At 34.2% G+C, this 14,241-nt stretch overlaps 1 protein-coding gene across 1 annotated transcript; it reads right to left on the bottom strand.

The window, feature by feature from the left end:
* Positions 1 to 3,239: 3,239 nt before the first annotated feature.
* Positions 3,240 to 7,259, bottom strand: LOC110996663. Its single transcript, XM_045628994.1, has 4 exons — positions 7,178 to 7,259; positions 4,701 to 6,461; positions 3,919 to 4,565; positions 3,240 to 3,263 (listed from the first exon to the last, which is right to left on the bottom strand). The coding sequence occupies exons 1-4, from the start codon at positions 7,257 to 7,259 to the stop codon at positions 3,240 to 3,242; spliced, it is 2,514 nt and encodes an 837-aa protein (XP_045484950.1).
* Between the last annotated feature and the right edge of the window lie 6,982 nt (positions 7,260 to 14,241).

Genomic DNA, 14,241 nt, shown 5'->3' with positions numbered 1-14,241 from the left:
CACGTTACCATCTATATAAACTAATTTAATCTAAAATTTGATGGCTTCTACGGGCAGCTTCCCTAGACATTTTCTTTTGCAAACTAGACAGCTCTAGAATCGACAAACTGTGGGGTTCTTTCCTGACAGATACGCCCTCCATATCTAAACATCATGCTCTACCCTCAATGGCTGGCACCCACTAAAATGAATATCCCTGGGTTGCGATGACTTTCACTAACAAAACACAGTTCACTAAATATCTCTCACAAAATATACCTACACTGAATTCTTTATGAGTCCCCGCGATATTGACCGTAAACCCTTAGATTGTCATCTAGAAGCTAAAAGTTCATATCTTTAATGACCCATTAAGTATCGTACTTTATATGTAAGGGCTTTATCGTTATTAAGAAGACGATAAGGTCTGTTATTCAGTTTTTATTGCTAAATAAATGTTTTACGTTTTCATTTTTATATTCGCTTCAATTCAATCACGTAAAAGATGCTCGGCAATTATTGGAAAAATTTTAAAATTCTCTGGCGCAAATGTTTAATCTCTTGAATAGCAAATATTTTAAACTTTTAAAGAGATCGCAAAGTGGTAAAGCCTGCGATGTTAATCCTTTAGCTGGCGCGTTTGAAACCCGGTTGTCAAACAGGCATTCAATCGAAGTTGTCTATGGGCTGATAAAGAAAAACACTTTTTTAACGGATTGAAGTTATGTATTATTGTAAACTTATAATTATTTAAACATAATTTTAAATTTAACCGACGTTTTGTGTGCTAAAGCACACTCTAAGCTAAGCTGTAAACAGCGTGCGTGGTCACGGTGACTGAAGACAAAAGGTGTTGAATGTCAAAAAAGTATCTGTATTTATTTCCCCGGAGTTGGTGAGAGGTGAGTAGAGAGATTAAACTTTGTATTAAACATGTAGTAACCGATGAAGCCGTAAAATTGGAAGCTAAACAATATCAACGCGACAACTCAAACTTTAAATTAATTTAAGTTTCCTTTTGTTTCAAACAAAAGTAGATACTTTGAATATTTGGATGCGTTCCAGCAAGCCTTTATTCATCGGGTTCAAGCAAATTGTGGGCTTAATGTGAGCCAAATACGGCATTTATTAAGCTAAACAATTTATTAAGTAACTTGAAATATAAACAACAGTGGTCCGATTTTGATGAAACACGAAATTATTCAATCCTTAAATCAGCATCATGATCAACAACAACAACAAAATATCTTTATTCATATAGGTAAACAAGTACACTTATGAACGTCAAAAAAAATTAAATTTATTGTAAATTTACATTTGCTACCAGTTCGCAAGTCAAGGGCGTAGAGCGGGCAAGAAGAACTTGCAACTTGCCGCCACTCTTTTCAAACGCCAAGTTTTTAATACAAATTATTTGAACTGGAGCAAATCAATCCCAAGGATTAGGATCATTTAAGTTTTCGTCACATTTATAAAAAGATATAGATATATAACATCCCTTTGTGACTCTCAGTTTCCGACATCCATACACTTACAAACTTTTCGTGTTTGGAAGTCTAAAATTAAGATATTAAATTTTATTTATTTCTAATATTATCTCATCTAGAAGAGTAAAAGACAAGATTAGTACTTAAAAAAAGTAACATTTACGACATCAAAACCGTCTCAAACTGAATGTTGAAAAGATTTCTGAAGACTTATTCACGTCAAGCAATATCATTAGCAATATTTCTGCTGTCTCAACGTGAGACAATTAAAAATGAAAAAGTTTTAATATCTCTTGTCCCCACTGCAGTATGATGTCTACTATATACTAAATATATTTTTAGAAACTAAAAAAACAAAGTATCTGTGCATATTTAAGAAGATATGATAATGATAATTATATAATTTTAACATATGGTGTGCTTAACCCACCACTTAAGCCCCATACACTCTCTTCTTTTCTTGGAAAGGGTAGATTTGAGAATCATAGATAGTTTAAATTGCATAAAACTGGTCTAACCGTATTCAAGGTAACAAAATGTTTATTTATTAAATGGGCAATGCGTATACAATATTCTGGTTTTTATTATAGAACAGGGGCAGGAGGCTGACCTGGAGTAATACCGCTCAAAGACGTTCTCAAAGCCAGAGGGCTCGCGATTGCGTTGCCGGTACTTTGATAGTTGAATAATTGGTACGCTTTGACGGACCCAAAGTTGAAAAAAGTATAAGATTAAACCTGGACAAAGAACAATGTTGGTATCCGTTTTTTTTTCTGGTTGTGAGAGAAGGTATCTGGTTGTTTGAAGAGGTTAGTTTCGGACTTACCTGTAAATTACCTGCCCCTTCACAAGGTTGGCGTTTATTGAGCAGTAGCGTTAAGCACCACCATAAAAGCGCCTTTTTAAGAGATGAACGTCAGACAAACGCCGATGTTTTCTTACCAGTTTTCTGTTGATGTTTTAACTATCCATTTCGCACATAGAACTAAATCTATTCATTTAAACTAAGCTCGAACGTAGGACCTCATGGTCGAGACTCACAGACCAAGGAACTGAGCTAACAGTTTATAATCGCTTAAGATAATTATAATAAAATAATTCAAATACTAAAATTTGTAGGGACGTAACATGCTTCTATGAAGATAATAAAATCGTAAATCCTAGAACGATCATGTTGATCTCTTTCCATTTAGTTGAGAATTCAAACATTCGAATTTGTTTTCCAGATTTTATTCGATACAAAGCAAAGGTTTCTGTGAAATGTGTCCTACGTGTTCAATCTTTTCGTGAACATGTCGCTTTATTTTCATATCAATTGATGCACGTGACTGATATGAGAGAGAAAGCCTTCGGAAACTGTCTTGTTGTTCTTTCTCTACGTGACTCAATTAAAGTATATTTATTCTGATGTACATTAATGAAAGCCTTTTGTTTATATAACACAAATATTTGCTTTGATCGTAAGTTTATAAGTAATAAGTAAAACAAAAGACGAAATGATGCCGCTTGTTTGCGATCGGGACGTTTAAGATACGCACAATATTTCGCAGAGCTGAGAAAAATTTCATTTTATATAAGGAACTTTGCGCCTCAAATATACGAGATCGGCGTGGCATTAGTGGCCTTTAGAGACAATGACTACAGGGGCCTCGTCAATGTATATTATGTAGCACAGTATAACGCCAAATATTTTTCCAAGACCATAGAAAATAAATCCGTAAAAATTATAGACCATTGGCTTTATTGACATAGCCGGCAAAGGATTTTGAGTAATCAAGCAGCGTAATACCCAGGTATCTGAACATTTTGATTAAATAACACGGGTTTCAACCAGGATGCAGCACAACCACGTATATGTTAGACTGATTTATAACGTATATGAAGCATCTAGCGAATGCTGGGAGTCAAGTTGATCTAGTTTACTTAGACATAACAAAATGATCGACTGTACTAGTGACGATATACGACGATAACTAGTGGAGGTCGGTTTTCCCCAAAACTGATATAAAAAAATACAAAAAAAAGTTGATTGTTCGAGATGTCATTAACTGATCGAAAATTCGTAAGACGGATGGAGAGTAGACAGCTGGCGCGGCGTATTTATAATAATAATAATAATAATAGCCTTTATTCAGATAATCTACATTACATATTTTATACATTTAAACAAATTTTCATTTTAATCTAATTCAGGTGCATCTGTGTGCCCTTTTTTGGCAAAGGCCTCCTCCAAATCCCGCCATTCCTCTCTACACTGTGCCACTCTCTGCCATGTACCACCTGCCGTTTCTTTAATGTGGTCAATCCACCTTCTCAGTTGTCTCCCTCTTTTGCGCTTGCTGTACCTTGGGCACCAGTTAAGCAGTTTTTTGCTCCACTTTTCTGTACCTCTTGCGATGTGTCCCACCCATTTCCACTTTAGCTTCTTGATCGTTGCTGTAACATCTGTTACCTTAGTTATTTTCCTTAATACTGTATTCTTTATTTTGTCTCTTCTTGTTTTCCCTATCATACATCGTTCCATCGCTCTTTGACACACCTGTAGCTTTGTATACTGCGCTTTAGTAGGCGCCCAAGTTTGTGATCCATATGTTAGTACAGGTAGTACACAAGTATTGAAGACCTTTCTTTTAATTACCATGCTTGTTTTCTTATTTTTCATGACTTCTTTAAGCGCCCAAAAGCTCTTCCATGCTTTTGCTATTCTTGTGTCGATTTCTTTTGTTGTTGAATCGGTCATAGATATTGTCTGCCCGAGGTACAAGTACTCATCTACGTATTCTATAATATTGTTATTTAACAGTACTTTTTCCTTTCTGGAATTCGTCATTACTTTGGTTTTCTCGGTATTCATTTTCAGACCGACAAACCTACTTTCTGTGTCAAGGTCTGAGACCATCTTCTCCAGTTCATCGCGTGTTGAGGCAAATAGAATTAGGTCGTCTGCAAACCTTAAGTGGTTCAATCTTTCGCCGTTTATCATTAGTCCGTACTTATCCCAACTTAGTTTTTTGAAAATTTCCTCCAGAACAGCCGAAAACAGTTTAGGTGATAGAGGGTCTCCCTGTCGCACTCCCCGTTCAATATTTATAATCCCTCCTAATTTATCCATTTTTATTCTAGTTTTTCCATTTTTATATATATTCCTGATTATTATTATATATTCTTTGCTTTTTTCTAAGATTTGCCTTACTACGAAGATATGGTCTATTGTCGAATATCCACTCCGGAAACCTGCCTGCTCTATAGGTTGGTTGTCATCTAAGATTTTACCAAGTCTATGTAGAATTATTTTAGCGAAGACTTTGTATATATTCGTTATAGAGCTTATGGGCCTGTAGTTGTTGATGTCACTCTTGTCTCCTTTTTTGTGTATAAGTGTTATCGTCGAGTTTGCCCATTGTTCCGGTATTGATTCCGTTCTAACTATCTCATTAAAGAGAACGGTGAAAGTAGGTACCAATACTTCCTTTAGACTTATCAAAAGCTCGTTGGTGACGTAATCTGGACCCGGTGATTTGTCCTTTTTCAGAGTCTCGATAGCCCTTTCTACCTCCCTTGGCAATATATCAGGTACCTCTTCTCCATCTTCTAGCGTCGTTTCTTTCTTTCTGCTTGTTTGGGTAGAGTATAGTTGTTTGTAGAAATCTGTCGCCGTTGAGACAATATCCGGGCGTTTGGTTATTTTATATCCTCTTTTGTTATTTATATTTGGGATCCAGTTAATATTAGTTTTTAGTTCTTTGACAGCTTTCTTGATGCCACCAGTTTTGTTTATGTACCGTTCAAGTGTGTCTAATCTTAGTTTTTGTATGTCTTGCCTAAGTGATAATTTAATTTGTTTACTAAGCTTCGTTATTTCTACTCTGATCGATTTCGTTTTATTCTCCAATTTAATTAATTCCTGCCTTTGCTTAAGGAGTAAGGACGTCTCGTCTGATACCGAATGCCACTTGTTTCTATTTGGAGGCACTCTGTTTGAACTGTAAGTTATGGCTTCTAAAACATTGTTGTATTTTTCTTGTACTGATAATTCTTCCAAGTTTAGTTGGATTAAATGTTCTTTTATTTCGCTGATATTACCGATAAGGTGTTTTGATTCGCTTGTCCTAGCTTTAAAAGGTCTAGTCTTATCTAATTTTATTTTTAGATTAGCTCTGACCATACGGTGGTTAGTATTGAAGTTTAGATTCTTAAGAATTGTACAGTCGCTGAACATGTTAGCCCTATTTGTGAGAATAAAATCGATTTCATTTTTATAGAGTCCGTTTGGTGAAATCCATGTCCATCTATTTGACGGTCTTTTTTTGTACATACTATTTAGAACCTTTAAATTATTTTCGTATACTAATTCTATAAGTTTAGTTCCATTCCTGTTTCTTTTCCCTGTACAGTAAGGGCCTAGTATAATTTCTTCTCCTTTTCTTCTCTTACCTAGTTGAGCATTATAATCTCCCATAACAATGAGATTTTTATGTGTATAATTTAATATAGCTCTTCTAAGATCTGCGTAGAAGGAATCTACATCGGCGTTACTGGCTTGTTCCGTAGGGCTGTAAATCTGTACTATAGACCATTTTGCGTTCGATTGTGGCATTGTAATGTTCAGAATAGCAATTCGTTCAGATATTCCCAAGAACTCCTCGATATTCTTTTTAAGTTCTTTTTTTATAAGAAATCCGACTCCATATTTGCCTGATGTTTCGCCTTTAAAATAAAATACAAAATTACCGTGGTCTTCTATTTCTTCTCCTAGTCTCCGAACTTCGCTAAGGCCTATAATGGACCAGTGAATTTTTTCAATTGCTAATATTAGCTCAGTAAGGCTTTCTTCCTTTCTTAGAGTGAGAGTATTAATTGTTGCAATATACAGGTGCTGATTGTCTTTTTGGCGATTGACTATTTTGAGGGAATTATTTTTTATTTTGGGATTTGAAGGGTAATAGTCTTTTTCCCCCACGGTGACCAGCCGGCTTGGGAGAGGTGGAGGGGGCGCTTGTAATTGTTATTGACATGCTGTAGATTCTTCTAGAGCGGGACGTTTGGAGTTTGTTTTTTTTGTCAAGTAGTTGTCTATGTGATTGTTTTTATATAATTTTTTCGCTGCTTTTCTTGTTGTATCGGCTTCGCAGTTGTCTTCTTTCGACTCTGGTGACGTTGACTGGTTTCTCTTCTTTTTTCCTGGTCTTGACCTTTCAGAGACAGTGTTTGGATTTTGTAAATAAATAATTTTATCGTACTTTAGAATCGCTAGTCTGCCTTTTTCTCGTTCTGTGTTGACTATTATTTGCAACTCCTTGCGTTTATTAATGATTTCTGGAGGAAAATCTTCTTTAATGTAATAGGGTGATGACTCAAAATTTTTCCTTTGTTTAAGGATTTTTTTTTTAGTCCCATCGTTGCTAGTGTGAAGATTATGGGTCTCGTCTTCTCCCCCTTTTTTCCTAATCTTCTCACGTATTCGATGCTGTTTTTGTCGCATTTAATGTTCAAGCATTTATCGATTATTCCTACAACGGATTTTTCTAGGTCCCAGTAGCTGTTTTCTTTTTCCTCGACGCCAAAAATAAGTAGATTTTTACGTCGAGAGTTCCGCTCTAGTTGGTTTATTTTATTTTTTTGAATTTCAAGGTTTTCTTCTGTGATTTTGTTTCGGTTTTCCAGCTCTCTAAACTTTTCATTTAAGCTTCGATTAATTGTGTCTTTAATACCTTCCATCATATCCTGCATGTCGAGTTTTTGTTGGTAAATTGCCTCTCGCATTGTTTGTAATATATTCTTTATTTCTTCCATTCTATCTGTCCTTTTACTCTGAATCGAAAGAAAAAGAAATAGAAATAAAATAAAAATGTTCCTGAGTGTCGGGATTTGATCTTGGTTCTGTTAATTGAGTGCCGTCTTCGTACGGAAGCGGCCAACTAGTAGTACGAGGGAATGTTTGAATTTCCTCTATATATTTAGTTTTGCGAGTGATTTTTGACGTAAAGGCTGGTAAATATAAGTACGCTACAGCCACATATGCACTTTCACTGCAAAATATATTAAGTTATTGTTCCACAATTAAATGTTTCACTTTTGTCTCTCTTCTACACTTCCGACTTCACAGGTTATAGGAAAGTTAAAATTAGCAGGTTGGTCCGTGGCCGTGTCACTCACTCGGTACGTTGCAGAATGTTGTTTTTCAAGTAATTGTTCGAAGTTTATGCATTAAACATTTTTAGGCCGTTAGTTTGTATCGATTTACGATTTTTAAACATAAATGTGCACTGTATTATTCACTGATTATATTTATAATAATATCTATTAGACGGAGCTTATGTTGTCGGTTGCTGCACGCACTACCCGCGCGGCGTATTTAATGTAATATAAATTATCATGTTTGTGTACCATAGCGCAATAAATAAATATTGTACATATAAATTATAGTACTTTAATACTGATAATTAAAGCAATTCGTGCAAAATTATTCCCTAACCAAGTTAATATTCAAGTTTTCACTTCTACCGGCACTTCCGGAGTGCAATCCATAGTTTTTTTTTTCTAGAAGAGAGTATTGCGTACATAGAAACAAAATTCTCTTCAAGTTGAAAGCGAGACCACAAGCATTTAAATGATAAGTTAGCAACAGGTTATAGATTGATAACAATTTCATTAATCACACTCCGCCAATCAGTCGCGTCGCAGTGTCGCTACAGCGGATGATGATAGCTTGCTGTTTTATTAACGATCTTCCGTTGAGTTTTATAAATTATTATGACCCGATATTCTATGAGAAATATTAATTAGGGTAAAGGCTTCCATGACGGAGGTATTATATTTTGTTTTGGTTTCGGCTTTTTTGAATTAGTTGTATGTTTTTCTTTTTAACTCCTAAGGTGATTAAGTTTAATGGGAATTAAACTTAATTTACTGTAGTGCAGGCCTTAAGGTGTCAAGGTAAAGCAAAGCAAACATAAATAATGAAACAAAACAAAGCAATTGTAATATATGTAGACAATGAACACATAAAACACGATAATTTGTTAGTACGAAAATTAAGAGACGATGTGGACAGGTAATGCTTGTACAGATTTTAAAGTGTGATATATGTGAACAATTCATACGTAGACATCATTTTCTTATAAGAAAACAAATTATATTTTTGAGATGAAAAATATTCAGCAAATTTTTAGGCCCTTATTAGAGCGGCCATTATACTGTCGCTATGATAATTCAAGTCATTAAAAATACCAAACAATTTGGTCTTTAAAAATGGTCTAATGATGTTGCATTCAAATTTATATTTACAAAACGGAACGCTCAGCACTTCTCGATTTCTAAGAATGAATGACATATTACAAATGTTCAATTTACAAATTTTAATAACCGACAATGTGATACTTGTATTGAGTTTTCCTGGACTGAGTGCAGATTAAAAATATAATTACTTGGAGCGACTTGCGATTTTTGAGGCCGAAACAGATCGTAAATTCTTCCACATTGTGGATACGGTAAAATGTCTATGACAAATGTACTGGCGGAGAAATAGCAATCTAGTATAGTACCTCTATATCATCTATCGATGTGCCGAATATGACTTAGCAGTCTAGTCTAGAGCGACCCCTGAAGACTTGTTGGAATCATAATGGTTACACTGCTGAGGAGTTCCAAATTTCAGCGCTTTTTATACAATTAATCAGTGCTTAATAAATTCAACTGAAGCCGTGTATGTATTTTCCCGGGTAAATTACAAAATATATTGTAGATAGGAAGAGATTTCCTTACCCTGTAATTTAAAACTCTTAATTAATGTGTCAGATACGATGGGAAATTGTAGCTGAAGTAATGGTATGTGGTGTGAGTTGTTTACGAAGAACATTTACCATTTCTATATACGCTAAAGAATAGAAAAAACTCACACGCTGAAAGATGACGTTAGTTAAAACATATTTATTCTTATTAATATATTATATAGACCACTACCGAAGCCTTCAAAAATGGTAAAAAATGAAAAAAAATTGCAGTAGGATGAAACCCATTAGAAATGCAGGCAATAAATTATCTTAAAACAGCAATAAATAGGCATCTACAAATATTATTTACAGAAGATTCTACAACTTTTTCAAAATATTGTAGATGTCTTATTAAATATTAACTTTATTAACTTATTTGTTTGTTAGTTATAGAAGTATATTTTAATTTGCAATTTTTTCGTTTATCAATGAAACATGAAATCTTACGTTTGTTGAGTTTCTTTATATATGCGTATAAAGTAATAAAAAAAAATCATAAAGCTTTAAAAAAAATCTGTTTGTATGTCAATTTGGCGTAATATTATGCTGTAAGCTAATTATCAGACACTAATTAACTTTATCAGAGTTAAAATTAATCATACACCAGTGGCGCTAAAACCTTTTAGGTTACAAAGGCCCAGCCTTAGCTTTCTTTATTTGTTTCACGATCATTTGTTTCTTATTAAAAAGGTAATCAAATTTCTGTGCCTCAAACACGCCGTTAATTTTTATAGGTCTGAGGAAATATGAACGTCGGATGCTAAGCTAACACAGCGATAAAGTAATAAATATAAATTATAGTATTTTTGTATAATATATTTTTTATACAACTTGGGTTAAGACTATTAACTATTGTATGTATCCTAATTTTACTTTTAGTATACTATTAATATATATATATATATATATATATATATATAATTGTCAGCAATTTCGTAAAATCCATTACAGTACTATACTATATATATGTTGCAATAACCAATTAAAACATTTACTAATGTAATAGTAATATTAATCGGGTTAGTGTGATGTTTTCCTCTGCTATAATTATTTTTTTCTTATCGCCCAAACACATTTTACTTTAGTTTTGTTGCATAATATAGGATTTATTATCATATAGCTTGTGGTGGCCACGTGAACGGACGCTCGGTGTATAGGTCACAGCAAACTAGCGCCCGAACCCAATAACTAATCCACAATCTCAGATTGAAAAGAATCTGAGATCAGACCGTGACAGCCGATCTAACTCTTATTTGCATGCCAATAACCAAATCCTACGAAGACAATCCGCGAAAAAAATTTTGGCAACTGGTACAATGCATTCTCTTCGCTGTTTACATAATCAAAATAAACCATTGGCACACTTGAATTGGGCGTTATTATTTAATTGCAATAACTACTTTAACATGTGATAAAGAACATACTGTAACGGTAGCGGGTGCAAACATTTTGTATATAAACCTTGGCAATTTTTTTTATATTTTATTTCCAGTTAGTTTGTACATATAAATAGAAGAATAAGAAATATAATAGAATTTTTATTTTTTTACAGAATAATTGAATAAAGTTACCTACATGAATAAATGATAAACTTACGACACAGACTACTCAGGGAATATAAAAGGCTGCCACATGATATCTTTTAAATAAAACTTCAGGGACCTATGGTATAAGTATTCCAAGTCGAGGTGGCTCTGTTTACCTCCTGCTATTACAGCCATTAGTTAATGGACTCAACGGGCGATGGGTTAATGGTTGCAAAAGGCCCACTTTGTAACTTACATAAGATATTGTTTCTTAAAAAATATTTACCTCGTATCGCATTTTAATTTTAGTACCATAGTCGAGATATAAAAATATCTTGACAAGGCTCTCAGTTCTTCCTAACTTATGGGTGATATTACAAAATAAACAAGGATGGAGTTGTACATAATGTATGACATTCGATTAAACAATCACACAATACACTTCCATATGTGCAATGAAATTACAGATCCCGGCCGCGTTACAAATCCTAATTTCTACCATTTTTACGTTAATTAAGTAATTAAAAATCTTAAATTTAAGATAAACAAAGGTTTCACCAAACTCCAAGTCTTAATTAAAGCAATATTAATATACATTTGAGAAAGTTTTAATATAATAATTTACCAAAATTTGAGGTACTTCGAAAATTAATCAAAACCGACAGCAAACCGGCTAACTTTGCGTTATGAAGTGTAATCATTCATTTCAAAGAATGCGTATTCAAATGAGGACTTCAAAACTAATCTACATTTACGGGCGACCCGCAAAATGAAATTTACCTCAATTTTTCATTGTTTATTAAAATATTTTTATGGATTAATATTCAACAGCTTGCCAGCCAGTGGACTGTGAAATGTATGGTTAAACTTATATGTATTAACTATCAGAAGTATATGTATCGTATATATGTTGTGTATGTTGCAAGCTTTAGATAACTAAACATATGAGAGGGTGAGACGAAGAGAAGAAAAGAACCTAACAAACTTATGGATCTCTATGCCCTACAGACGTACCCTCACAAATAAACAGCCGTATAAACAAGAACTAGATGTCTGCACAAAGTGACCTGAGGTAACAGATGGAGCCCTACGGATCTACTCGTACGGGTTCGAGATGGTGGGATTATCTTAAAGGGATTGGGCAAGCTCACCACGATAATTAAGGTCTTAAAGAAGTCTTCGCCATTTGAGAGGAAGCGAGAAATGAATAAGACAGAGCAATATTAAAATCTGATTTATTCTTATAAACCAATAACCTTAATACTACTTACACCTAATCCATACACAATATTATACTTGTAAGCTGTTGGTGTATTGCGTCTTCAGCTACTAAAGTATACAATAGCCATGTAAGCCGTATCATCAATTGGTCAATGTTCAAATGAAATCTGAACAAATATAAAGCTAAAGTTAATAAGTATCATAACATTATTTGAACTAGTTTACGTTTCGTTTGATGAAATAAATCTTATATATATAAAAGAAAGTCGTGTTAGTTACACCACTTATAACTCAAGAACGGAAGAACAGATTTGGGTGAAAATTGGAATGGAGGTAGCTTAGAGCCAGGAGACGGACATAGGATACTTTTTATCCCGTTCGACAGCGTTCCCGAAGGACTTGACATGAAACGTCAGTCACTATAAAACGTGGTATAACAAAAAAGAATAATAAAACGCAAATGATAGCTATGTAATTGACGTATAATGACAGCTATGTAATGACGTATATATGACAATTTGATATTTGTAAGAAATCAATATTCAAAATATTTCTATTAAATAAATAATTAAATGTAATGATAGTGCCATTGCCCATTCGTATAAACAGTGAAGAGAACTATAAAACTCGATATGGTCGTATGTATACAGTTCGTCCAAAGAATGATGAATGTTTCTATTTGTTGTTGTTGTCGAAAGACGCATTTAATCGAGTATTGGAACGGGAACGTGAATATGATCACCAGGAATTAGATTTAGTAGTTCAAACGAATGTAACCCTGTTGAATTACCAACAAAAGGAAGTTTATGATACTTTAATGAAGGCAAACGATGATGAAAACGGTGGTTTATATTTCCTAGATGCCCTTGGTGGAACTGGCAAGACATTCCTCATGTCATTAGTTTTAGCAACTGTTCGGGTGAGATCCAACATAGCGGTTGCAGTTGCTTCTTCTGAAATAGCAGCCACATTGTTAGAAGGATGCCGTACGGCTCATTCAGAATTAAAATTACCGTTAAATCTTCAAACTATTGAAGAACCAACGTGTAATATTGCAAAACACTCAGCAATGGCCAAAGTTTTAGCGGCATCGAAAATCATCATCTGGGACGAATGCACAATGGCGCATAAACGTGCATTAGAAGCACTTAACAAAACATTAACAGATTTACGCAATGACTCGAGATGTTTTGGAGGAGCAATGATTTTACTGTCTGGCGATTTCTGCTAAATACTGCCAGTAATTCCAAGATCTACGACTGCCGACGAAATAAACGCTTGCCTCAAATCGTCAAATCTATGGCGCTATGTGAAGAAACTGCAGCTGACAAGAAACATGAGAGTTACATTGCTTAATGATACATCTGCTGAAGATTTCTCGGAGCAATTGCTGACTATCGGTAATGGTGAGGAAGTTCTTATTCCGAGGATCCCGATGATCCCAACCGATATGCCGTTTGAATTTAAAAGACTTCAATTTCCGATACGTCTTGCATTTGCCATGACCATCAACAAATCACAAGGCCAATCCTTAAAAGTTTGTGGTTTAAATCTAGAACATTCATGTTTTTCCCATGGTCAATTATACGTGGCATGTTCACGGGTCGGAAGACCATCTGCGTTGTTTGTTAAGTGAAGAGTAACCTATGTACTAAAATACAGAAATAATAATGAATGATTAATGTAGGTATTTAATTTTTTTGTATTTTGTTCCAATAAAAAAAACTGCTTATTTATTGCCATTAAGGCGGAACAAAGTTCGCCGGGTCAGCTTGTATATAATAATGGCAGGAATTTTATTTCTATAATAAAATTCTCATGTCAAAATGTTCGTTCCCATTCTTTCGAAATGGCTCAACCGATTTTTTAATTTTTTTATGCATGTTTAGTATGTCTGAGAATCGTCTTCTATATCTATCTAATTTTTAAACATTTTTCTTGTTTTTATTTTTTATGATACAGCATACAAAAATACATACATGGCAAACCAACGTTTGCCGGGCTTGCTTCTACTTATTAATATATAGGTATACTAGCAGACTCGGCCAAGCGTTGCTGTGGCTAAGGTTTTTGTTATATTACGTAGTAGTAAATTAATCAAGGGAAACCGTAGGAGAACTTATGTGAAACGTTGGTACCACGACACGGACCTAAACTAAACTACCTTTAACTCAGCGCCATCTGTTAGAATTGTATCAAATAATAAACAAATGTTAATGTTATCGTAATTTTAGTAAGGATGCCTATTTTTTTTTG

The sequence above is a fragment of the Pieris rapae genome, chromosome 7 (assembly GCF_905147795.1).
Source record: "Pieris rapae chromosome 7, ilPieRapa1.1, whole genome shotgun sequence".
Lineage (NCBI taxonomy): Eukaryota > Metazoa > Arthropoda > Insecta > Lepidoptera > Pieridae > Pieris > Pieris rapae.
This window is presented reverse-complemented; position numbering and strand designations above follow the sequence as displayed.

What these genes read in the sequence shown, in the direction of transcription:
- LOC110996663 (XM_045628994.1), bottom strand. Translation starts at nt 7,259, where the DNA reads ATGGAAGAAATAAAGAATATATTACAAACAATGCGAGAGGCAATTTAC. An exon ending in CATGCAGGATATGATGGAAG is followed by an intron (nt 6,462 to 7,177) that starts GTATTAAAGACA and finishes AACAATTACAAG; the next exon opens with CGCCCCCTCCACCTCTCCCA. An exon ending in TATTAAGGAAAATAACTAAG is followed by an intron (nt 3,264 to 3,918) that starts GTAACAGATGTT and finishes CAAAATGTTCAG; the next exon opens with ATACCTGGGTATTACGCTGC.